The 26,962-nt window shown below is 41.0% G+C and overlaps 1 protein-coding gene and 1 non-coding gene across 2 annotated transcripts in view; both read right to left on the bottom strand.

Moving 5' to 3' along the window:
- Window positions 1-24,574, bottom strand: part of Thoc5 (THO complex 5) — a 34,240-nt gene extending 9,666 nt beyond the window's left edge. Inside the window, exons 1-13 of the mRNA XM_048784879.1 lie at window positions 24,568-24,574; window positions 23,761-23,948; window positions 22,637-22,750; window positions 22,395-22,492; window positions 19,033-19,179; window positions 16,100-16,214; window positions 12,245-12,377; window positions 11,495-11,530; window positions 9,121-9,198; window positions 8,434-8,474; window positions 8,149-8,248; window positions 6,607-6,715; window positions 895-996 (exon numbers count right to left, since the gene is read on the bottom strand). Coding sequence (XP_048640836.1) covers window positions 895-996; window positions 6,607-6,715; window positions 8,149-8,248; window positions 8,434-8,474; window positions 9,121-9,198; window positions 11,495-11,530; window positions 12,245-12,377; window positions 16,100-16,214; window positions 19,033-19,179; window positions 22,395-22,492; window positions 22,637-22,750; window positions 23,761-23,948; window positions 24,568-24,574 — 1,268 coding nt within the window. The remainder of the gene's footprint in view (window positions 1-894; window positions 997-6,606; window positions 6,716-8,148; window positions 8,249-8,433; window positions 8,475-9,120; window positions 9,199-11,494; window positions 11,531-12,244; window positions 12,378-16,099; window positions 16,215-19,032; window positions 19,180-22,394; window positions 22,493-22,636; window positions 22,751-23,760; window positions 23,949-24,567) is intronic.
- A 1,240-nt stretch (window positions 24,575-25,814) lies between these two features.
- Window positions 25,815-25,940, bottom strand: LOC125611141. The gene has a single exon (XR_007341282.1). It is a non-coding gene; the product is annotated as a small nucleolar RNA SNORA40 (small nucleolar RNA).
- Window positions 25,941-26,962: the final 1,022 nt, after the last annotated feature.

The raw sequence follows: 26,962 nt of genomic DNA, 5'->3' as shown, positions 1-26,962 counted from the left end.
GCTGGGGCTGGGGATTTGGCTCAGTGGTAGAATGCTTACCTAGCATGTGCAAGGTCCTGGGTTCAATCCCAAGCACCATGAAAAAAAAGAAAATGTTACATATGGGCTGGGGGTATGGCTCAGTGGCAGAATACTTGTTAGCATGTGTAAGGACTTGAGTGTGATCCCCCAGCACACTGAAAAACCAAAACAAAACAAAAATGCTACATATTTTTAATATGTTTTTTTTGTTGTTGTTGCTAGGTTTTTTTAAAAAATGGTACTGGGGATTAAACCTAGTGGTTCTTAACCATTCAGCCACATCTTCAGTCCTTTTTTGAATTTTTTTTAGTTGTAGAAGGACACAATATCTTTACTTATTTATTTTTATGTGGTGCTGAGGATCGAACCCAGTGCTTCACACATGCGAGGTACGCATTCTTACCACTGAGCTACAACCCCAGTTGCCCACCCCCGCCCCACCTTTTTTTATTTTGAAATAGGATCTCACTCAGTTGCTTAAGGCCTCACTACATTGCTGAGACTGGCATTGAACTTGTGATGCTCCTTCCTCAGCCTCCCAAGTTGCTGTGATTACAGGTGTAAGCCACCAAACCTGGCTATATATGTGTTCTTTCAGTTTTTGTTTTTGTGGTGTCAGGTACTGAACTGAGGGCCTTGTGCATATTAAGCAATCATGGGAAGCTACAACCCCTGCTCTTATCATAACATACTTTTCAACTTTTCTATAGCATTCCTTTGCCTTGAAAACAAGAAAAGTGCTGCCTCCTGTCCTGGGGTCTCCCTTGTCCCCTGGGTGGCCACTGGCCCTAACAAATCTCCACCTTGGGCTTGAGCCACCAGAGATACTCAAAAGCATAGAGGTTGGGAGAGAACAAGACGCAGCAGACTCACCCAACTTTATCAAACTGATACTGATTGGCTGGATTTGGAGTTTTCTTTCCATGATCTCCAGGATACAAACAGCTCAGGACGGAGTCAGGAGATAGCAAGTCCCTGAAAAAGGGAGAAGAGGCCACAGTGAGAATGCCAGCCAGAAATCTTGCCTTGAGGTAGACCTGTGCATCTGAAGGTGAGTGCTTTCTATGGGCCAAACCTTTTTTTTTTTTTTTTAATATTTATTTTTTAGTTTTCAGCGGACACAACATCTTTGTTTGTATGTGGTGCTGAGGATCGAACCCGGGCCGCACGCATGCCAGGCGAGCGTGTTACTGCTTGAGCCACATCCCCAGTCCATATGGGCCAAACCTTTTATGTGCTGAAGTTACTGGATTGTGACAACCATGAGGTAAGGAGAAATATTATTTCCGTTTTGAAATACATGGCTTCTCCAAGCTTACACTGCTGGTAAGTGCTGGAGCAGGGTTTGCACAGTCTGATAAAAAGGAGTAATAATTTATATAGATATTTTGTGGGGGTACCAGGGGTTAAATCCAAGGGTGCTTAACCACTGAGCCACATCCCCAGCTCTTTAAACTTTTTTTTTTTTTTGAGACAGGGTCTCACTAGGTTGCTTAAAGTCTTGCAAAGTAGGTGAGGCTGGCTTCAAATCTATGATCCTCCTGCCTCAGCCTTCTAGGCTGCTAGGATTACAGGAGTATATCACCACACCTGGCTAAGAATAGTATTTTTAATCACCAAGTCTTTTTTTTTTTTTTTTTAAATATTTATTTTTTAGTTTTCGGCGGACACAACATCTTTGTTTGTATGTGGTGCTGAGGATCGAACCTGGGCCGCACGCATGCCAGGCGAGCGCGCTACCACTTGAGCCACATCCCCAGCCCATCACCAAGTCTTTTATAAAACCTACCCCTTCACCAGGCACAGTGGTGCACACCTGTAATCCTAGTGGTTCAGGAGGCTGAGGCAGGAGGAGCCCAAGTTCAAAGCTAGTCTCAGCAAAAGCGAGGTGCTAAGCAACTCTATCTTTAAATAAAATACAAAATAGGGCCGGGGATGTGGCTCAGTGGTTGAGTGCCCCTGAGTTCAAACCCTAAAAAAAGCAAACCAAAACAAAAAAACCCTACCTCTTCACTTCAAGAATTGTATGGTGGCCAGGGCCTTACCCTGGAGGAGCAAACCTGCATCACGCTAGCAATAATTATAGTAATAATTTATTTTGTTTAAATGTGAAGTTAGGTTTTCTGCTTGTTTTTTGTGTTTTTGTGAGCACCCAAGGCCTCACTCATGTCAGGCAATCATTCTAACACTGAGCTACATCCCAGACCTACGTTTTTATTTATATAAACTGCATGTATTTATGGTGTTCAGTGTGATAATTTGATATATACATACAATGTGTAATGATCAAATCAGGGTACTTAGCATTTCTATCTCCTGAAATGTTTATCATTTCTTTATGTTGGGAACCCTTAAGCTCCTCTCTTCTAGTTCTTTAGTCCTTCATAACGTACAGTAAGTTATCATTCTACTATGCTGTAGAACATTAGAACTTATTCCTCCTATTTTGGACCTGTTATCCAATTTCCCACCATACTTCCTTCCCAATAAATATTATTTTCACAAAGCACAACACATCCCTTTCCATTTCAAAGAGAAAAAGTATAGAGCTTTGACTTAATCTCATGATAATCACAGAAAAAGCCCTCCTTTATAATCCTAGAAAAAGATAACATTACAAGTGCTAGAGACAAGGTGACCCAATGCTATAAGCAGAGAAAGACAGTTTCACTGTTGCCACCCACCTAGAATGGTTAGGGGACAGCATGTAATTAAATGTGACAAGCAAGAAGAGATGGTGCGGGGATAATGTAGTAATTTTTATCACAAAGGACAACAAGGCCATTCTTTTCTTGAACCAACAGGGGTTCTCCTTCATCTTTCTAAGGAGAGCATCAGGAGCTGTTCATCAGGACATGAAAAATGTGCTACTGAGTCACAGGAATGCCTTTAGGAACTTAACATTAGGACAGTGGTAGCTGCTGGCTCTTCCCTGTTCTGTCTCAGAGTCTCTCTGCTGCCCCTGGGCCTCTGCCCTTTTCTCTGTCTCACACAGAGAACTGGCCAGAAAACTTAAGTTTTTCGGTCTTTCAGTCTTCCAGCATGTCACACATGCTAAGCTAGCAAGCTACCACTGAGCTACAACTCCAGCCCCATCTTTTAGTCATTTTTTGGGGGGTATTGGGAATTGAACCCAGGGGTGCTTAATCACTGAGCCACATCTCTAATCCTTTTTTATTGAGATAGGGGCTTGCCAAGTTGCTTAGGGCCTCATTAAATTGCTAAGGCTGGCTATAATTTGCTATCCTCCTGCCTCAGCCTCCTAAGCTGCTGGTCTTACAGGCATGCACCACTGAACCCAGCTAAGTTTTTCAGTCTTTTAGCCAGATTGAATCAACCCTAATAAAAGAAAACAGATAAAGTACATGACAAAAAGTTTTAAACCTGGGTCCTCAAACATCTCATATGTGCTATTACACAAGTGCTCTACCACTGACCAACACACCTAACCTTTTTTATTTTATTTTGAGAGAGTGTCTAAATTTCCTGAGCTGGCTTTGAATCTGCAATCCTCCTGTTTCAGTCTCCTGAGTACTTGGATCATAGATATGCACCACCATGTCTGCAACAACAAGGGTTATTTTTTTTACAGTTTTTTTTTTAACAGTACTAGAGATTGAATTCAAGGGTGCTCTACCACTGAGTTACAACTCCAGCCCTTTTTAAACACAGTCTTACTAAGTTGCTCAGGCTACTTTCAAACTTACAATCCTCCTGCCTCAGCCTCCTGAGTCACTGGAATTATAAGTAAATGCCACTGTGTTAGGCTATTGTAAAATTTTGATGAAAAGGTATTAAAAAACCTTAGAAAGGGGCTGGGGCTGTAGCTCAGTGGCAGAGCACTTGCCTAGCATGCACGAGGTACTGGGTTCAAACCTTAGCATCACATAAAAATAAACAAATAAAAGGGCTGGGTTTTGGCTCAGTGGTAGAATGCTTGCCTAGCATGTGTGAGGTACTGGGTTTGATTCTCAGCACCACATTTAAATAAATAAATAAATAATAAAGTTCCATCAACATCTCAACATCTAAAAAATATTTTTAAAAAGATAAAGGCATTTTGTCCATCTACAACTACCAAAAAACAAAACAAAACTTAGAAAGTTGGTGTGGTGGCACATGCCTATAATCCCAGAAACTTGGGAGGCTGAGGCCAGAGGATCATGAGTGCAAACCCAGACTCAGCATCGTAGTGAGGCTCTAAGCAACTCAGTGAGACCCTGTTTCTATTAAAATATAAAAAAGGGCTAGGGGGGGCTGGGGATGTGGCTCAAGCGGTAGTGTGCTCGCCTGGCATGCGTGCAGCCTGGGTTCAATCCTCAACACCACATACAAACAAAGATGTTGTGTCCGCCGAAAACTAAAAAATAAATATTAAAATTCTCTCTCTTAAAAAAAAAGGGGGGGGCTACAGTGTGGCTAGGTGGTTAAGTACCCCTGGGTTCAACCCTGGTACCAAAAATAAAATGAAAATAAAAACCTTAGAAAAGTAAAATGATTAAGAAAAGTTTAGTAGGGCTGGGGTTGTAGCTTAGAAGTAGAGTCAATGCTTAGCACACAGGAGGCCCTGAGTTCAATCCCCAACATCCAAAACATCAACAATAACAACAACAACAACAACAACCAAAAAAAAAAAAACCAGAAAAGGAAAAGAAGAAAGAGTGGATAATGAGAAACCAGCTGTCATTTACCAAATGCCTCATCTATGCTAAACACATGACCTGCCTCTTCATTAGGGCCCTAGTGGAGGGGATATTACAATTAATGAACAGAGTGAGGAAATAGACTTTGAGGTTAGACATACAGCTTACTGAGGAACTGGTATAAAGCATTAAATTAAGCCAGACAGCAGCCCTGTCATTAGCATAAATCAAGCAGACTTCTCCTAACAAGACAGCAATGGTGAGCTGGGTGCAGTGATGCACGCCTGTAATTCTAGTGGCTTGAGAGGCTGAGACTGCAGGATTTCGAGTTCAAAATCAGCCTCAGCAAAAGCAAGGCGCTAAGCAACTCAGTGAGACCCTGTCTCTAAATAAAATGCAAAACAGGGTTGGAGATGTGGCTCAGTGGTTGAGTGCCCCTGAGTTCAATCCTCGGTACCCATCCACCCCCACCCCCACCCCCCAAAAAAGAGAGAGAGAGAGAACAATGGTGACATACCTGTAACCCCAACGACTGGGGAGGCTAAGGCAGGAGTTTGAGGCCAGTCTCCGCACCTTAGTGAGACCCTGTCTCAAGCTAAAAATAAAAAATGCTGGGGATATAGCTCAATGGTAGAATGCCCCTGGGTTAAATCTCCAGTTCCACATACTAAAAGAGCTTCATCCCATACAGGGAGCACTAGAGTTACTCACTAAACCAAGAGCCCTGGCTGAGCAGTGTAACTGGGCACTCAGAAGCAAGTCCTGGGCTCCCTCTGCTGGGAACAGGGTAGATTTCATCCAGTGTCCCCTGGTAATCAAGCACTTTTTTTTTTTTGGTACCAGGGATTGAACCCAGGGGCACTTAACCACTGAACTGCAGCCCAACCCTTTTATTTTTTGAGACAGGGTCTTACTAAGTTGCTGGGGCTATCTTTGAACTTGCAATCCTCCTGCCTCAGACTCCTGGGTCGCTGGGACTACAGGAATGCACTACCGTGCCCAGCCCTACAACACTCTATTTTTTTATTCTGTATTTTATTTATTTTTATGTGGTGCAAACCAAGTGCCTCACATGTACGAGGCAAGTGCTCTGCCACTGAGCCACAATCCCAGCCCCTCTACAGCACTCTTAATGTAGAGAATACTGATGCCAAAAGGGGACTAAAGAAGACACCTGAAAAGAATAAAATTAAATGCATATACAAACAAATAATAAAGGAGTCACTCTATTGTCAAGCTGAATGAGAAGGGGTGGGAAGAGCCCCACTCTACCTGTGTACCAAACCTGTGCCCCCCTGATCTGGGCAGGGCCTGGAGAACTGGGCTGGGGTGGTATTCTTTTTCAGTGAAAGCTAGTCCATCCCTAGGCTGGCCCTCTTTGTCTTCCCTTTTTCCTACACCTGGCTGCAGAGCGAGACTGACAAGGTCAGGTGAGTCCTGGGGATGCTATGGCAGTCATTCTCATGCCTCTGCTTACCCTCCTCAAAATCTCCACTGGGATGCTTCAGTCCTCCACCTACCACCCAGGTAAGGACAAACCTGGGGATTGAGTGAGATGGAGAGCAAAAATCCCAGCACCTTGGGACAGAAAGAGAAAGAGTGGCCTCATTTGTCAACCTCGTCATGTCTGCCAAATCTCATTTTTGTATTCACATGCTTTCCACTGGTTTCAAGAGTTTGGTGGCTCTGCCCTACTCACTCAATTTGTATATATGCTGCTGGATTTATCATCTGCTGTGTAATAAGAGGACTTCACTAATACATGTCAGAGAACATTTCTAAAACCCAATGAGGTGCCAGGACTTCTAGGCCACAGGGACAGGACAACAGAAAACAAAGTGGCAGTGGGCTCCCTTAGGGCCTGAGGGAGGAATCAGGAGTAGCCTCCAGGCTGTCATCACAACCCCTCTCACATCCCATACCCATAGTGACTGCCTCATACCCTGCACTGATGGGGGTGATCAGCTCTGTGGCAGTTGTCACTTTGGCTTTCACTGTCATGATGTTGAGGTTCATGAGGTAGTAGAAAGTCAGGTGAAGCACACTGTCATCTGGAGGGGAGGAGGAAAAGAAGGGATCATTTCTGGGTCTAACAAAGTCAAAGTCTATAGTATTACAGAAAGGAAATTCAAACAGACTTTACGATCTTCTACCATGAAAACAAAAATGCAATTGCAATAATGTTGAACAAAAAAGAACAGTGGTTTACAAATTCTTTGCTACTCTTCCCCATAAAAGGAGGAGGAGCTTCATTTCCTGACCCTTGAGTATGGGTTGAACTTGGTTATTCTGCTTCTAACAAATACAATATAGAGACATAGCCAAGGTGTTAAGGTTGAAATCATTCGTAACACAATGATATCATGTACTCCCGATGTGAGGTGATGATGACCACATATTTGCTACTCTTCTCCCAATTCTATAATCTCAATCTAATCAAGATCATAAAAGAAGAAAGAATGAGAAACCATCACTGCCCAAAGGAGGTTAAGGAGTATGACAACTAAATGTAATGTGGCATCCTGGCTTGGGTCCTGAAACAGAAAAAGGACACAATTTACAATAACGTTATAATAATAATATTGTAGTTAATAGTATTAGGCCAATGAAATTAACACTGGCTTTGATCACTATACTGTGGTTAATTAAGAATGTTAACATCAGAGGAAGCTGGATAAAGAGTATATGGGAAGGCTGCGGGTATAGCTCATGGCAGAGTACATGCTTAGCATGCATAAGACTCTGGGTTCAAACCCCAGTATCCCAAAAACCCTAAACCAAAAGCATACGGCGATGTTCTCTATTACCTTTACAACACTTCAACAAGTCTATAATTACCCCAAAATAAAAAATTTTTTAAATGAAGGGCAAAGGAAGGACCAGTGTGTAGAGCCTGTCATTTTTGTACAAAATAAAGAGGCAGAGGATAAATACACAGTTGCATAAAAGCTTCTAGATGTATAGAATACTTTTAGAAAATGGATAAGAAATCTGTATCAATGGTTGTCCTTGGAAATAAGACCAGGACTAGCATCTGAAAGTCTGGGTAAGAAGCAAACATTTTACTGTTAACTCTTACACTGCCAGAATACTTTATCATGTTCTACTTTTTCCTTAAAAAAACAGTTTCCAAATATATTCTCTGTGGAATTCCAAGCTTTAAATATATATTTACTAAATTAAAGATGTTAATTGTATTCAAAATCTGCATACTCTTGCGACTTATTCTTTGGATTTAACATGTCAAATTCAGAAAGAAGTATAGTTTTTTTATCTTGCCTCTCTTATATGTTTGGAATTTTGTTGGCTACATTATTATGGTTAAGACTTTAAAAAAATCAAAGAATGAAAGAATATTAAAGAGGAAAAACAGAAATAGGAGATCAAAATAATTTTGGGGGCAGAGAGGCTTCTGGCCTGCTGGACCCCCTCCATCTATAGTAGGCCAAAAAATTATGGGAGAATGAGATGAGTGCAGTCAGACCTTTGCACTTGAGGTCAAGCAGGACGGACAGCGGGTGTCTCTTTAGCATCTCCTTGCGCTTGTCATCCAACTGAACCCCCAATGTGGGTCGACGCCGTTTCTGGACAAAGGAATGAACCAAGATGGTAATCACTGATCATGGCAATCTCTCCCCTTCTGCTCCCTCCGGACCTGCTGCCTCAACTCCCCAGGCTGCCCAGCTCCCCTCCCAGAAGCCCTGTCTTCAATCATCTTTCTTTTGCTTCTAGGGAGAATGACACCCCTACAAGATAAAAGGATACTCACCGTGGTCTGCTCCTCCTCAGCATCCGAGTCACTCTCGTCATCTGCAGTCATACAGAGAAGGCAGTGAGAGATGAGAGGCCTCCAGAGGCTCCCTGAAGCCCCTCAACCAAGAGGGACCAAGAGGCCCAGACTCTGTTTCTTTAGAATAAATATTAATATTCTGCTTCTTATTCAGTATAAAAAACATGGCGATGGAAAAAAAGAAAAAAAGAATGGCTCATAATCTCACCACCCCTGATCTCTACAGGGCTTTTAAATATCACTTCTATGGAGCAGAAGCATATTTCCATGAGCCAGTAATAGTGATATGAATAATAATAATAATAATTACTCAAATAATTAAGAGTGGCTGCTATGTGCCAAGGATGATACTAAGGGCCTTGCAACCATTATTACCTCATCTAATCTGCATACCTACATGAGGCTACTGTAAGTAAATTATGGCTCGAAAAATGTTGAATACCTTCCCTAGGGTCAGTGGACTAGTGAGTGGCAGGGCTGAAATCCAAAGGCAAGGACTGTTAACTCCAGGGACTGAGAGCTCTGCTCTTGTCTACCCCAAACACTGACACTAATATCAAGCTTCCTACTACAAAGAACCAGTCCAGCTAATTCTCAAAGGACAAGGAATGCCCTTGGGTGGTGACTAGGGTATCCCTGGAGGAGGTATCCCAACCACTATGTTACCTTGGGAGTCCTCAGGAGGCTTGAATAGAGCCTTGGCTTCGTCCACACTGCCTTCGATAGCCACAGACAATGTCTTATCTGGGGGTAAGAAAAGTTTCATGGGAAAGCTGCTGGGAAGGGCACCAGGCAATGCAGGCAAGCCAGCTCAGGGGCTGCATATCTTCTGCTTCTGCCCCATCTTCTCACTGACTCGGGTGGAGGGCAAAAGCCCTTTCTCCACATGGACAGGAACAAAATTGGAAACTTAAATCTTTTCCCCATCACTTACTGAGTACACCAAATTCAATGTGCAGATTCCCAGACAATAATCCCCTGAGGCTAATGGTGAATGCTTCTCTGTTTAGGCTCACACCAAGGCACAGATATTCAAACCCAGGGCTAAAGCCCCACGGAACTCTTCAGTTAGCTGTGCTATAAGTTCTCATCAAAAAGTCCACACCTGCCGGGTGGGTGCAGTGGAACATGCCTGTAATCCCAGCGGCTCAGGAGGTTGAGGTAGAAGGATCTCGAGTTCAAACCCAGCCTCAGCAAATGAGTGAGGCCCTAAGCAACTCAGCGAGATCCCGTCTCTAAATAAAATATTAAAAAAGGGCTTGGGATGTGGCTCAGTGGTTGAATGCCCTGGTTTCAATCCCCAGTACCCGCTGCCCCTGGCAAAAAAAAAACAATAAAAATAAATGAAACCAGTCTACACCTGTCTACCACCCTGAAACAACAGCTCTCACCTAAGTGCTTACTCTCTTCTGCATGACACCAAGCACCTGGCTGGCATCATCTCATTTAGTAGGGATTTGGATGCTATAGTCCAGTCCCAGACCTAAGTCCCTCTTTCCTACTTTGCCTGAGCACATGGCCTGCAAAGTTAAATCACTACTCTGAGGGTCCACTGGTCTCAGGTTCCACATCTACGAAATGGAGATTAAATAAGTAGTAGCTGCCCTGTTGAGTGGTAAGAACTGAATGATGTTTATATAATTTTAATTATAAAATTATTTTTAAGCTGGGAATGGTGGCGCAGGCCTATAATCCCAGTGATTTAGGAAGCTGAGGCAGGAGGATCACAAGTTCAAAGGCAGCCTCAGCAACTTTGTGAGGCCCTAAAGCAACTCAGCAAACCCTATCACTAAATAAAATATTAAAAAGAGCTGGGGATGTGGCTTAATGGTTAAGCACCCCAGGACTTAATCCCTGGGACCAAAAACAAAAGAAAAGTAAAATATTTTTTAAGAACTTGGGTAATTTTTTGTTTGTTTGTACCAGGGATTGAACTCAGGGGCACTCAATCACTGAGCCACATCCCCAGCCCTATTTTGCACTCTATTTAGAGACAGGGTCTCACTGAGCTGCTTAGTGTCTCGATTTTGCTGAGGCTGGACTCAGCCTCTCTAGCTGCTGGGATTACAGGCGTGGGCCACCTCCCTGGACTTAAAACTAAATTTTGAGGCTGGGGATATAGTTTTGTAGTACAGGGCTCATTTAGCATATGTGAGGCCCAGGTTCTATCACAACATGGACAACAAATAACAACAACAACAACAACAAAAAACCCAAAAACCAAAAAACAAACACACACAAAAAAACTTTTTTTTTTGATGAAACTGAGGATCTGAGGAAAGGATTAAAAAAAAAAAAGAAATAAACTTTTTAATCTTCATAACAATCTTGTAGGAGGTTGTTATTCAACCCTATTATAGAAGGAATAATATTATTCTAACTATTTAGATATGAAAAACTTAAGGCTCAGAGAAGTTGGAAACTACAGCCAGGAAGTAGATAAACCAGGATTCAAGTACAGGTCTGTGCAACCTGAGCTTACTCTCTCAAAACTGAGTTAACAGCCTGTTTCACATACCTGGCTTGAAGACACACTGAGTGACTCCTTGGGTCCTTCTTTGTGGAACTCTGGGGGCCTAGTGCTACAAAGTCAGGCACCTCTCCTTTTTTTTTTTTTTTTTTTGTGGTGCTGGGGATGAGACCCAGAGCTTGAGCTATAGCCCCAGACCCTCCTCTATCCTTAAGGGTATAGAAAGTCACATACGCCTGAAATAGTCTCCCAGCTGCATTAAGGAAGAAAGGCAAAGTCCCTCAATGTAGCTGACTACTGCCTTATCTCCCACAACCATACACAAACCATCACAGCCCGCCCCCAAATCAACTGGATCACCCCCATCAAGCAATGGCAAATTACAGAGCATTCTCTTTTAAAAATGTTTATAGAGATTGAACCCAGGGCCTCACGCAAGCTAGGCAAGTGCTCCACCACTGAGTCCCATCCCAAGCTCCACACTGGTTGTTAATGCTTGAATTCTGTAGGGGCAAAATGGGAGTAAAAACAAATAAATTTTAAACACAAAAAGAAAAGAAAATTACTCACCCTGTCTAGGGGGCTGGGAGGAGGATTTCATATGAGCTGATGATGGAAACAGGAGGGAGAACAAAGGGGAGGGAGATGAGAAGGACCAGGAAGACACAAGAAGAGAGATAGTAATGTGTTGGTGCCCGTGGCTGGGAGGAGAGCATGCACTGGCTCAATATAAGTCTGTCTGATGCAATGCAGTGGGATGGGGTGAGATAGAAAAGTTTAGGTGCTGGGTGGAGCTGCATTAGGACAAAAGCAAAAATTTCTCAAAACCTTAGCAGAGTCCCTTAAGCATAATGAGGACACATCTTCTCACATGGTAATTCACTGTAACGACATGCAGCCTGTTTTGAAGCATCCTGAAAGCCTGGGAGAGCTGGCCAGGACCTGTCTTCACAAGCACCACCCTCCACCCCCCACCCAAAGCAGATTAGGAAGCACTGACTACCTGCCAAGCGTGCCTTGATAGAGTGAGCACCTGGGAGCCCAAAGGGGCTTCCTGGACACTGCACCCATGGGCCATCCAGACAGGCTTAAGAAAGTTTCAAAGCCATCCATTCTGAAATACCCATTAGGTGAGTCCAGCCTCAGGTCAGCTGGTCAAAGCAGCCATGCTGGGTGTGGTGCAGAGGGAAGGTAGCATCCGTCACCTGAAAGCTTCTGGCAAGGCTGGGGAGCTCCTTGGTAGGCAATACTTCCAAATGACTCAGTAGGTCATGGCTGCTCCTCCCATAGCCCTCCTCCTCATCCAGCCCCCATACTCACCACAGGCCTGCCCATATGCAGTAGCCTGGACAAAGAGCACGTAGAGGGGAGGTGGCAAGTGCCTAGCTGTCTCGTATTGCTTGTGAGCCTGATCAAATGGCATGAACAAGTACTCCTGCACCGGAAGGGAAGCCTATGCAATAAAAAAGAGTGTTTTTGTTTTTTCTTTTTCAACCGATCCCACATAAGAACATGCAGTTACTTTGCGATTGTATGTAGCTGGGGTACCAGGGTCTGAACCCAGGAATGCTCCACCACTGAGCTACATCCCCATTTCTTTTTGAGACGAAGTCTTGCTAAATCACCCAGGCTGGGCTTGAACTTTGGAATCCTCCTGCCTCAGCTTCCCAAGAAGCTGGGATTACAGGATGCAACACTGTGCCCACTGTATGTAGTTTTTATTTTTTTGTACTAGGGATCAAAAACCAAGAAACTTGACCACTAAGTTACAGCCCCAGCCCTTTCTTATTTTGAAACAGAGTCTCACTAAGTTGCTTAGGGCCTCACTATGTTGTTAATGCTGACCTTGAACTTTTGATTCTCCTGCCTCAGCCTCCCAAGTCACTGGGATTACAGGTGTGTGCCACTATGCCTGGCCTGTATACAGTTTTTTATTCACAAAGTGATACATGACTAAAAGAATGTATAGGTGGAAAAAGGCCAAATAAATGAATCCATTGTATTTTTTATACCAGTCAGAGAGAAAGAAAATGAAATTATGAAAATATACCATTTCCAACAGCATCAAGTAAACATCAAGGGTCTGGGGATAAAGCTCAGTGGTAGAGTGCTTGCCTAGCATAAGTAAGGTCCTGGATTTGAGACTAAGCACCACCAAAAAAAAAAAAAAAAAAAACCAGAAAAAGAAAAAGACTTGTCATGCTCAACATCACTAGTTCCCAGAGAAAGGAAAATTAAAACCATAATGAGATACCCTCCAGAATAATATCAAAGTGTTGGCAAGGATATGGAACAATCAGACCTTTCATATGGTGCTGGTGGGAATTACCATAAATCAGTATGATCATTTTAGAAAACTGATTCTGTGTCTACCAAAGCTAAATATATGCACAGCATATTCTATATGACTCAACAATTTCATTCCTCTGTATATCCAACAGAAATGTACATACAGGTTCACCAAAGGACACAGGTAAGAATGCTCACAGCAGCATTACTTACAATAGCCCCAAACTGAAACTAACTAAAATCAAATACTAAACATCAATAAAAAGAAATGAATTGGTACTCAAAGTAGCACAACTACTATGAGTACTACTTAGCTTTTTTTTCGGGGGGGGGGATGGGCGGGCGGTACTAGGATGAACTCAGAGGCACTCGACCACTGAGCCCCATCCCCAGTTCTATTTGTACTTGCATTCCTTCTGCCTCAGCCTCCTGAGCTGCTGGGATTATAGATGTGCGTCACCATGCCCAGCACTACTGATCTTTTAAAAGATAAATTCCACAAACATACCATTGAGCAACAAAAGTCAGACACATAAGAGTATATACAATTCTATTTGCATGAAACTCAAAAGTAGACAAAACTAGGGGCTGGGGTTGTGGCTCAGTGGTAGAACACTCACCTAGCACATGCAAGGCCCTGGGTTCGATCCTCAGCACAACATAAAAATAAATAAATAAAATAAAGGTATTGTGTCCAACTACAACTAAAAAGTAAATATTAAAAAAAAAGTAGACAAAACTAGCTATGTAAGAAGTTGGGATAATGGTTATGAGTGGTAAATAGTTTCTGAGAGTGGTAATAAAGAACTCTAGAAAATTGGTAATGCTCTCTCTTGATTTTGGAGTGGCAATACAGATGTGTTTGCTCAGTAAATATTCATTCAGCTGTACACCTGTATGCTTTTCTGTTATTTTGGTGCTAGGGAATAAACCCATGGCATTGTGAATGCTAAGCATTCACTCTACCACTAATCTAAACCCCCAGCCCTATAAGATTACTATTATTATATTTTGAGATGTGGGGCTCACTATACTGCCAGGTTGGTCTCAAACTCATGGGCTTAAGTGATCCTTCTGCCTCAGCCTCCCAAATAGCAAGGACTACAGACATGCATCACTGCACCCAACTATTGTTTAAATTAATATATGTATGTTGTATCAGAAAGTTGTAGGCAACTTTATAAAGTAAAATCTCTCAGTTTATAGCCCCACAAAGGTAACTGGTAATGGTTTTGTGTAAATATAGATTCTTCTAAGCACACACACAAAACACACACACGTAAATCCACACAGCTTCTTTGTAGATCAAAACATAAAAATGAGACCATACTATACACTCTACAATTTATATCTGTTTCCCTTAATACTATTAATAGGTTTCCTTCCTGTCCAGTTATTCTACCAGTAGTATGCCATTCCATACTTCCATCACAGCTATAAGGCCATATTACACGCCAGGTATTGTAGCACATGTCTGTAATTCCTGCAACTTGGGAGGCAGAGGCAGGAGGATCACAAGTTTGAGGCTAGCCTCAGCAAGGTGTTAAGCAACTTACTGAGACCCCGTCTAAAAAGAAAGGGTGGAGGGCTGGGAATGTGGCTCTGTAGTTAAGTGGCCCTGGGTTCTAATCACCAGTATTTAAAAAAGAAAGGCTATACTACACAAAAAGTTTATTTAACCTAGATCCTATTTACTGTGTCCAGTTAACTGAAGAAAATTTAACCATGCAGAGGATTTGGAGTGTTGAGTACAACCAAACCTTTTCATTTCCATTTTCTTTTTCTCTGGTTATTTAGTGCTACTGGAAAATATCTTTGTTAACAATTCTAATTCTATGCCTACAGTTGAAGAGAGGAAATGCAGGTCTTGCCAAGTCCGGGAAAAGTGAATTTATAATTTCTCTAGGGTCCTTTTACAAAGCTCCTCCATATTACCATTTATCCTGCTTCATAAAACCATAACAATTTTTAGAACAAATCTAGCTTTACAAAGCAAACAAAAATCAGGTCACCTATATAGAAAGACAATCTATTTCATAGGTAATGTGGGAACTTTTCCTCCTAAGGAACATAATGGATTTCAAATGCGTCAAGTTCTTTACAAAGTAAGCAGATCTGCTGAACAGTCTGCCCTGAGCTCTCCTCAGTGGGATGTAACAGACATCCACAGGAAGCATGTTTAGATAACCTGAGACGGGATAGGGATGTAGTTCAGTGGTAGCGCACTTGCCTAGTATAATGTGAGACCCTAGGTTTAAAAAAAAAAAAAGGCGCCTAGAGACTATAGGGCTAGTGGGGACCATGAAGGGGGTTAACTGAATTTATATAATCTGAAAAAGTATGACACAGTGCAGAGGGGGCTCTAGATATAAAGAAAATGCCCATTACATGTGTATATATGTTTCTAAAACCACCTGGCCAGAATTTATTTATTTATTTCCTTCCTTCCTCCCTCCCTTCCTTCATTTCTTTTATTGCAGTGCTGGGGATTAAACCCAGTGTCTCATGCATGTGAGGCAATGCTCTACTACTGAGCTACCCTTTAACCCCTGGCCAGAATTTCTTTCTCTTCCCTTTTTTTTTTCCCTAAATGTTTTTTTTAGTTGTAGATAAACACAATACTTTGTTTATTTTTATGTGGTGCTGAGGATTGAACCCAGTGCCTCACATACTAGTCAAGTATTCAACCACTGAGCTACAATCCTAGCTCTAAGCATTTCTTTACTGCAGGACACAAGCTTATTGTACAATCAGGTAGGACTTCACATAAGACATTCCTATTATGTACTCAGATTAGCGTAAGACCTGGCAAAGCCTAAAGGGCGATGTAGCTTCTGGTGGCCTCTGGGCAGTGGTAAAAGCAAAAGCAAGACTGGCAGGCCTCACCTGCATGATGCTGTTGAGGCGAGGCTGGAGGCTGCTCAGGTATTCCTTCTTCACCTCAATCTCCTTAAGGATTTTCTCCTTGTTGGACAGGCACTCTCGGTACTTCTCTGCCAGCCTGAGAGGGTGAACAGAGCTCTGTCACCTGATGTCTTGAAGGGACATCTCAACAATTAATGTAGGTATAAAAATACAGTATATATATTTTTTCATACTGGAATTTTCATGGTTGCTTCTCTCCTGTTAGAGTAATTTTTTATATTTGTTCAAGAATTCTAGGGCTTTTGAATGGTACATCTGTTTTTTTACATAAGCAGCATTTTCTACACTTGCCTTTTTCTGTAATAAGAGAGAAGAACAGGTCAGACTCTACCTATAATAGCAGCTACAATTAAATGCTAATGTTTGGGGCTGGGGTTGTGGCTCAGTGGTAGAGTGCTTGCCTTGTATGTGTGAGGCCCTGGGTTTGAGCCCCAGTACTGCATATAAATAAATAAAATAAAAAATTCATTGATAATTTAAAAAAAAAATTTTTAAATGCTAATGTTTGCCAACATTTGCCATGTGCAAGACCCTTAGGGAACTCTTTATAAGAACTATCACATTTAGTCCTTATACAAACACAGGAAGATCTTATCCCTAAAGGAGAAAACTAAGGTTCCAGGAGGCATTAACTTGCCCAAAGACATCTAGTTAAGAGCAAACAAATGAATCCATCCCTGTTTCTCTCTAGAAGTTCCACCTGTAACCACTAGAGAATACCTCTGAACTTCCATAAACCTGGATCAAGCAGTTATGGACATTCTATAAAAGCTCTTCATTAATACAAAGCCCATAGACTGGCCTGAGTGAGGCAGGATGGGAATGGATTCTGGATCAGTGCCACAGGTATGCAGCACTCATGGTTCAGCCTATGCCTGGGTCAAAGAGTCAACTTAACAGGGGAGTGACAGTCCAGGTCCCTCTGCTCAAACACAGACGTAAATTCCCTAAGAACCAGACTCAGTGCAAAGTGTCTAACATGGACCAACGGGACAGAATATCTCCTATTATAGAAAAAGGCAAGTATAGAAAAGTGCTGCTTATGTAAGGAAAAACAGGACAGATGTGCCAATCAAAAACCCTAGAATTCTTGTACAAATAGGCAACAGGAGAGAAGCAACCACGAAAATTCCAGTATGGAAAAACATATATATTGTATTCTTTGACCTAGATTAAAAACATTCTATTACAGATTAAAAACATTCCATTACAGATTAAAAACATTCTATTTATGGTTAATAAAGAAAAGCTCTTTATTAGTACAGAAAAATTTAATATGTAAACAGCATTATTTATGGTAGCAAAAATGGAAATAACCTAAAAGTTCAACAAGGGGAAAGGACTTTTTAAGTTACATTTTTCTATACACTAAAATGTTGTACAACTTTCTAAAATAACAGAAAGCATATGATGCTGCAGGATTATGCTTAAAGATGGGGGAAAAGGCAAAACAAAAATTAGATTTATGGTACAAAAGACATTTAGGTCTCAGGTATTGAATTTTTTTTTTTAATATTTTTTTAGTTGTAGTTGGACACAATATCTTTTATTTTTTTATTTTTATGTGGTGCTGAGGATGGAACTCAGGGCCTCACACATGCTAGGCGAGCACTTTGCCGCTGAGCCACAATCCCAGCCCCTCAGGTATTGAAATTTTAAAGAAAAAAGGTTACTTTGCTGTGTATGATGGTGCATGCCTGTAATCCCAGCAGCTCAGGAGGCTGAGGCAGGAGGATCACAAGTTTGAGGCCAGTCTCAGGAACTTAGCAAGGCCCTAAGCAACTCATCAAGACTCTACCTCGAAATAAAATAAATAAAAAGGGCAGGCTGGAATTGTGGCTCAGTGGTAGAGCACTTACAGAGCATGTGTGAGGCACTGAGTTTGATCCCAGCACCATATAAAAGTAAATAAATAAACAAAATAAAGGTATTGTGTCTGCCTACAACTAAAAAAAATTTAAAAAAAAATAAACAAATAAAAAGTGGGGGACTGGGGCTATAGCTCAATGATAGAGAGCTTGCCTCACACGTGTGAGGCACTGGGTTCAATCCTCAGCATCACATAAAAATAAATGAATAAAGATATTGTGTACATCTACAACTAAAAAAAAAATATTTAAAAAAATAAATAAAAGGGTATATAGCTTAGCAGCAAAATGTCTCTGGATTCAATCCTCACTACCCCCCTAAAAAAAGTTACTTTAATGGCCAGGTGTGGTGGCTCCTGCCTATACTCCTAGTTAATCAGAGGACTGGGGCAGGAGGATCACTTGAGTCCACAACGTGGTGGCCAGCCTGAAAAACACAGTGAGACTCCATCTCAAAAACAAAACCCAAAAACCAAAAAAAACAACAAAAAAAAAACAAAACACCACTCCAACTTTCTATTAATAACCTTAAGCAAATACAATCCCACCCATGATGAGGTTGGTCAGGTTTGGTCTCAAAATAAAATAAAAAGGGCCGGGAATGTAGGTCAATGGAAGAGTGTTAGCCTAGAGGTCCTGGGTTCAGTCACCAACTCCACAAAAAAAAAAAAAAAAAAATGTCTTGGAGATTATTCTACTAATTGCACAGTACTTGGCTGTCTGATCCTGGATCATGACAAAGCACTATCACTCTATGGTTAGGAAGATCAGGAAGGAGAAGCCAAGCATGGTGGTAAACACCTGTAATCCCAGCAATTCAGGAGGCTGAGGCAGGAGAATCAAAAGTTCAAGGTCAGCTTCAGAAATCTAGTGAGGTCCCAAGCAACTGGCAAGACCCTGACTCAAAATAAAAAAATAAAAACTGGCTGGGGATGTGGCTCAGAGGTTAAGTGCCCCTGGGTGTAACCCTCAGCAACAAACAAACAAACAAAGCAGCAGCAGAAGCCAAGAAAAAGTAAATTCTACCTTTTCCGTTGCTCCAATTCCCAGTCCAGTCGTGCTAAGGTCTGCTGATGAGGGTCTCCCATGGTGACTTCAGCTTTGCTGATGTCTGGTGGAGCCTCCTTATAAAATTCCTCTAAACTGACCAGATCTATTTCTTCATGCTTTGACCTACAGGAAGAAAACAGATGTCAAGCTGCTGTTCTCAAGAACCCAAACTGTGGCTTAAGTTGGGAGTCCCTTCAACTGCACTCACTCAGCCCTAATCCACAATTACTCAAGATACTGGAATCCAATTTCAGAATATGCTCATTAGCAGATGTTTCAGTATGATGAGAGGTCACTGGTGACATGCGATAGGATCCTTGTCCATGCTGTCCAACCTTTTTATCTATGAATTAGCTAAAGGCCTGGAAAGGATACTTACTGAATTTACAAATATCTCCCAGTTGAGCAGGAGAGCTAAGAGTCAAAATCAATACAGCCTAGACCTAAACTGTCAGGTTGAAAGCAGGACATGTCATGGAACAAGAATAAACGTAAGAGTCTGAATGTAAGTTCAAAACACTAAGTATAAGTATAGGAGGGAGGGAGATCCAACATGCCAGAACCAGATGTAAAAAAGACAAAAGCTTTTAATTGTTACATGAACAGTGACATACTGGTATAAAAGAAAATAAATCCAATACTTTTTGATGCATTAACAAAGTTGAGTGCTCAGATCAGGCCACATTATCATGGCCATGGTCAGCAACTACTACGTATTAATTAGTACCCACCAGCTGGGCGCAGTGGTGCACTCCTGTTCTTTGTTTTTTGTTTTGGTACCAGGGTAAACCCAGGGGCACTCAACCACTGAGCCACATCCCCAGCCCTATTTTGCATTTTATTTAGAGACAGGGTCTCACTGAGTTGCTTAGTGCCTGGCTGTTGCTGACTGGGATTACAGGCATAAACTACAACACCCAGCTAGTGGTATACTCCTGTAATCCCAGGGACTTAGAAGGCTATGGCAGAGGGGAACACAAGTTTGAGGCCAGCCTCAGCAATTTAGCAAGGCCCTAGGCAAATTAGCAATACCCTGTCTCAAAATGAAAAATAAAAAAGGACTGAAGATGTGGCTCAGTAAGTAGTAAAATACCTCTAAGTTTAATCCCTAATACCGCATCAACCACCCCCCAGAAAAAAAAATAATTAGCACCCTATATATGTGTCTTCACTTAATTTAATCTTATAACAATTCTAGGATGTGAGGATTTTTATCTCCATTTTTCAAGTGAGATGGAGGCTTTTATTCAGTGCATAGTAGAGCTCAGACATGGACCCAGGCTATCTAACTACAGCTCTTTTCACATGGCTGCCTACTGCCCCACAGGCCCGAATTCCACCGCATTCTGAGTTTGTCAGCTTCCATCTGAGCAATGATTATGGAATGGTGCATTGTATTCTTTTATTTTGTTTTCATACTTTTTAAATTCTGATAAAGTTTAAGATTCACAAGAAGTTTCTAACATAGTACTGAGAGGGGAGAGGAAGAGGTTGATCAATAGGTACAATGTTATTGTTCAATAGGAAGAAAAAATTCTAGTGTTCTAAAAGTATAGCAGGGTTAAGTACAATGAACTTTTAAGTTTCTCAAATTGTTGGAAGACAGAAGTATGAATGTATTTACCATAAACAAATGATGAAAGTTTAAAGTCATGGGTGCCAATTATTCTGAGTTGATTATTACTCAATGTATACATGAATCAAAACACCATATTGTATCTCATAAACATGTACAAATATTATGTGTCAAACTACTGAGAGTTTATTTTCTGTGTACTCTTTGTCCAGGTTCCCCCAATGATAATAAATATAGTACACTATCAAAACCAAGAAACTGACGATGGTACAATAGTATTAACTGACACAATTTTTTTTTTTTTTTTTTTGAGAGAGAGAGAGAGAAAGAAAGAGAGAGAATTTTTTAATATTTATTTTTTTAGTTTTTGGCGGACACAACATCTTTATTTATATGTGGTGCTGAGGATCCAACCCAGTGCCACACGCATGCCAGGCAAGCACACTATAGCTTGAGCCACATCCCCAGCCCTGATGCAAATTTTTTATTAGTACTTTCTCTGGGGGGAGTGGGGACACAGGTACCAAGGATTGAACCCAGGGGCATTTAACCACTGAGTCACATACCCAATCCTTTTTATGTTTTATTTTGATAGGGTCTCACCATGTTGCTTAGAGTCCAACTTGCTGAGGTTGGCTTTGAACTCGTAATCCTCCTGCCTCAGGCTCCTGAACTACTGGGATTATAGGCATGAGCCACCAAGTCCAGATCTCTATTAGTATTTAAGTGTTAATATGTAACATGTACCTCAAAAATCAGCATCATCACTTGGGAGGCTGAGGCAGGAAAACTGCAAGTTCAAAGATAGCCTCAGCAACTTAGTGAGGCCCTAAGCAACAGTGAAACCTGTCTCAAAATAAAAAATGGCTGGGGATGTGCCTCAGTGGTTAAGTACTCTTGGGTTCAATCCCCAGTATTTAAAAAAAAAAATAAAACAACAACAAAACTCGCATTATCATCACTAAAGATATGCTGGACCCTGATGTCAAATGTGTCCCCATTCATACCAAGTTTGTTACAAATAAGATCTGCCTTCTTTCAGTTTGAACAATGTCTTTCCAAGCAAGAATTCCTTCCTTTCTCTTCCCATTTACTCCTTCCTCTATCTCATCTCTCAGCTTGGTTTTGCCAAGAGGTATCACATCCTAAGATTACTAATAAACTGTAGATTGTTCACCTGAACATAGCTAAGGAGCAAGAAGTTCAGGTCCAAAGAATAAGATTCATATGCAAAAATGAACTGCTGTGCTTTCAGAGAGGAAAACTGGGCCAAAATGTTAAAAGGATATGACTGGGAGATTAAGGATTGTAACTTGGGAGACTGAGGGAAAAGTTGTACTGACCTTGGCTCAAAATGAAAAACAAAAAAGACTCAGGATGTAGTTCAGTGGTAAAGCACCTCTAGATTCAATCCCTAGTACCAAAAAAAAAAAAAAAAACCAAAAACCTGCTCCCATATAATGTGCCCAGGAATCAAACTGGTAAAGTAAAGGCTCCTGCTGGGGACAGAGAAGCACTCTTTACCAACTGTGGAGCTCACAAACTCAAAAGGATCAGAGAGGCTTCTATGGTTCTTTGTGCAGCCCCAAACTACTGCTTACAATTCTACCACTCAGAGTGATCTATTCACCCTTCTCCCAGATCCTGCAGTCCTTCAAGCTCATTGAATTTCTTTTCAAAGAAACTAGCTCACACTGAACTATGTAGGAAAAAGCAGTTACAATAGGCCAGGTGTATCAAAGCCCTGCGTTCCCAAACTCACTTAAATTCCAGACATTTGGTGATCTCCTTCTGCAGGTGCATCACCTCATACAGCAGGTTCTGTAGTTGCAGGTGATAGGCGTCTACTTTCTGCTTAGCCTGAAGGAAAGACAAGGCTGAAGGTGAGAGCAGGTTAAGTTGGGGTGGAACAGAGCATCTGCAAAGTCAGAAAAGGGGAAAAGGAGATAGAGAAGGGGATGAGGAAAAGCAGGAAGGAGGATTCATTAAATCTTTCAACTCTACCTCATGGGTCTGATCCCTTCCTTTCTTCAACCTTATGTGGGCTAATCGGTTAAGCTTCTTTAGAGTCATGAAATGTACACAGCTTTGGATCCTTCGTTCTTCAATTTCAATTGCCTGTGGGCAAAGAAAAAGGTAAAGACCACTAAGAATAGGTGCTGCCGACCCATCCCCATTCGGGATCAAAGGAAGACACCAGGGGGAGCTCTAAACCACAGGTACTGTCATGAGGGAAACACCAACAGAAGGGATGACTGTACAAAGGAAGTGCCTAAGGTTCCCAGGCAGAAAAGCAATTTCTACTTAGACTGAAGTGACAGGAATTAAAGATAGACCAGGTGCAGCCAATACACGATTAATAGCTTTCCCTAAGATCCTAAAGAGAACTTCATAATAGTAGTGTTGTGACTCAAAATCTGACCTCTATCAATAGCATTACAGAATAATTTAAGTGATAATAACAAAAGTACAGTCATAAAGTTTGGCTACAATAAAACAGATATGATGTAATAACTTTAGTAATGTTGGCCAGCTTAAGCACAAATAAGATCCCTGGGGGGGCTGGGGATGTGGCTCAAGCGGTAGCNTCTCTACTCTCTCAAATCTCCCCTCCCTCTCCTCTCTCTACTTTGAAAAAAAAAAAAAAAAGATCCCTGGGGAAAAGATGAAAAGTATTTTTTAATTTATCTAGTTTTTAGACACATTACTTAGTTTTTCTGCCACTAAAGTCCGGTTTGTTCATTTAACATTAACAAAAACTTCATTTTTGGTCTCTACCAATTTACTTATGCATACTCATGCTATCACATCAAGGGAATTGATATATACTATCATTTATCAGCACTAAGCAAAAATGCTGGCTACTTATGCAATAAATGTTATATCAAAGAAAGATCAAATCAAAGTTTTTAAAAAATAATTATCCTGTACATTCATTACCATAATGGGTAATCAGGTAATGATGACAGGTTCCAATTAATTAATAGGCAGCTCTGGAGTCTGTAGGCTCCAACCACCTGATTATGGCTAGAACAGAAGATCAAGATCAAGAAGGGCCCCAGTAGGTGCAAAAGTTACCCCTCTGCACAGACCTACCAGGTTCAAGTCTGCCTGGTTCCATTCCTTACCATATCCTTGCCACCCCGGCTCTTCAGATCCTGGATCTCGGCCATCAGCCTCTGTAGCTCCTGGCACGTGTACTTATACAGCTCATAGTCTCTGCCAGGGTCCCGCAGGTCCACCTCAGCCTCCTCGCTATAGTATTTACCTTCCTGTGAAGGCAAGGAGAGAGGCCCCAGGTGAGAAATGAGTCTCCCTGTTGGGACTAGAGACACTTGACTGAGATCTCTTGTTAAACATGTACAATTAACAATGAAGCCCCAAATTAGGTCACTAAAGAAAATGGTTCTCATATCAAATGTTTTTATTTTCAAAACAGAAACTTCTTTTTCTTATTACAAAGTATGCATATTTGGTGTCTAAGAACAGAAACATCACAAAGTTCAAGGTCAGTCTCAGTAACTCAGCAAAACCCTAAGCAACCTAGTGAGGCCCTGTCTCAAAATAAAAAAATAAAAAGGGCTGGGGATATGGCTAATGGCAGTGTTTAATCAATCCCCAGTACCAAAAAAAAAAAAAAAAAAAAAAAAAAAAAAAAAANGGACCAATGTCAAAGCTCTTTTTTTAAAAAATATTAATTTTTTAGTTGTAGTTGGACACAATATGTTTATTTTATTTATTTATATGTGGTGCTGAGAATCGAACCCAGGGCCTCACATGCTAGGCGAGTGAGCTACCCCAGCCCAATGTCAACGCTCTTGACAACTATAGTATTAGGCCTCCTAGTCTTGACAGCATTTCATCTGGTGATGCCATGATGGCTGAACCTAAAATTTAAAGAACAGAATGCACATTTCAGGGGGTTCTAGGCTCACAAAACATCCTCCCTTGTAGTCATCACCTCAGCCTCCTCAGGTAGGCAGCACTGTCCCTCTTAGTTAGCTGCCACACTTATTGGGGGGAGCCAACAGTGTGTTGAGGCAGAGTCAAAAGTGCACTAACTAGAATCTCCGCTCTACTATTTTATGGCTTCAAGTTCTGGGTCAAGTCACTTCACTTTTTTCAGGATCCGTTTCCTCACAAATCAAATGAGAATAACAGTCCCTATATCAGGGCTCATGGGGAGGGAAGGCATTAACACAAAAGACACTCTACTAGGAAAGATGATAAACTTGAGCTGGGGCTGTGGTGCATGGGTGATATTACGTAACACTGAATACCCAAGGAGAAAATTAATCCCTTTCAATTCTTTTTTGAAACTTCCAATTGCTTCAAGAACTTATATCTTCCATAATTTATTTTTGACATCTATGAATACCAAGGTTCACTTGTTTAAAAAAAAAAACAGGACTTTATCTCCAAGCCTTAGACAATGAAATCTGGGCAGAATTTGTTAACAAAGGCCTGTTTTCATTATATTAAATATATTTGTGTCATTATCTTCTGCATAAAACAAATGAAAGCAATTTTCCAATTTTCATGGTAAAATAACTTGACATTTTTTCTCCAAGTATTTATGTTTAAAAAGTGAAACGGGGCTGGAAGTGTAGCTCAGTGGTAGAACGCTTGCCTAGCATGCCTAAAGACCTAGGTNAAAAAAAAAAAAAAAAAAAAAGAAAGAAAGAAATAACTTCCTATAATTTCACTTTCCAGCCCCAAACAACTCCATTGTGAATACTATGAATAAATATATATTTTTAAGCAAGACAGAATCATCACTGTCCGTGTTATTCAGTGAAACTTCTCATAAAATAAATATAGATTTCTATCAAAACAGCTGTATGGGTCTGGGGTTGTGGTTCAGTGGTACAGCGCTTGCCTCATACATGTGAGGCACTGGATTCAATCCTCAGCACCACATAAAAATTAATTAATTAATTAATTAATTAAAGGTATTGTGTTCATCTACAGTTAAAAAAAAAAAAAAGTCCACTGTAGAGATAAGCCAGAAATCACTTAATCAAATTTCTACTGATAGATATTTAAATGGTTATAGCAAGCTTTGGCAGACTATAATATCAAAACTAAGACAAGAATGCCATAATCAAAACTCAAAAAAAAATAAGGTCCTTCAGCAATCTGATTTCCTAAATCAGAGAAAAGCATTGTTTTTATCTTTCATAATATTCTTTCTTATATGTATCAAGACTCATACTGAACAATGAGTTTTAGATTGCAAAAACGAGGTTTAATATTTGCACCTGTTTATAAGTTTGTCCATGAGTTAAATGAAAAACACACAAAAGCAATATATATGTGCATATATACATACACATGCATACATATGTGTATGCATGCATGCACATATACATATACACACATATATATATAATACAACACAAAACTATCACAAAGTGCTAAAAGCATTGTTTTCTGGTTTTGATTTGTGTGTGTGTGTGTGTGCGTGCGTGCTGGGGATTAAAACTAAGCCCTTGCATATGCTAAAATAGGTTCTACCACTGAGCTATACCTCAGCCCATACTGTGTTTTAATTGAAATTTTTTTAAATATACATATATATATTTTAGTTGTAGATGGACACAATACCTTTATTTTATTTGTTTACTTATATGTGATGTTGAGGTTTGAACCCAGGGCCTCACATGTGCGAAGCAAGCACTCTACCACTGAGCCACAACCCCAGATCCTGTTTTAATTGAAATTTAAGCTAGTGTTTCATGATTCTACTTAAAACAAACAAGCAGACAAACAAAAAACCAACTAGCCAAACAAAAACAGCCAAGTCATGAATTGGCTTGAAAGACTCAAGGACAGAAAGACAAAAAGAAGTACCACCTGTTGACCACAAGAGCTCTCGGGCCACAGAACAGGTTCTGTGGGTTTAAGGTTCTGGTACCATCTTAGTAGCATACTTGGGGATGTAACATCTCTGAAGCGCCAGAGCTATGCGGTAGTCAAGCTCCTGTCTTCTGACCATCAGGAAATTGGAGACATACATCACACTGTGTACGTACCAATGATGTCTAATACAGGATTGCTGGTTCTTGGGATGCTCAGCTAAACCTGATGTGGACACACAGATTTTATGGGGCCACAGAAATTCTAGTCACCTGGTCAAACAGAGACCACCATGGGACTGTCCCTGGTAGATACAAACCTGGGCTGACACAAACCCTTATGTAAGTGCTTGACCATAGCTGCAATTTCTTTTTTTTTTTTTTTTGGGGGGGGGGTACTAAGGATTTAATCCAGGGGCACTTTACCACTGAGTTATATTCCTAGACCTGCTTTTTTTTTTTTTTTTTTTTA

Source organism: Marmota marmota, unplaced genomic scaffold, assembly GCF_001458135.2.
Source record: "Marmota marmota marmota unplaced genomic scaffold, marMar, whole genome shotgun sequence".
In the NCBI taxonomy this organism is placed as follows: domain Eukaryota; kingdom Metazoa; phylum Chordata; class Mammalia; order Rodentia; family Sciuridae; genus Marmota; species Marmota marmota.
Note: the sequence above shows the minus strand (reverse complement) of the source record. Positions and strands in the feature narration are given on the sequence as shown.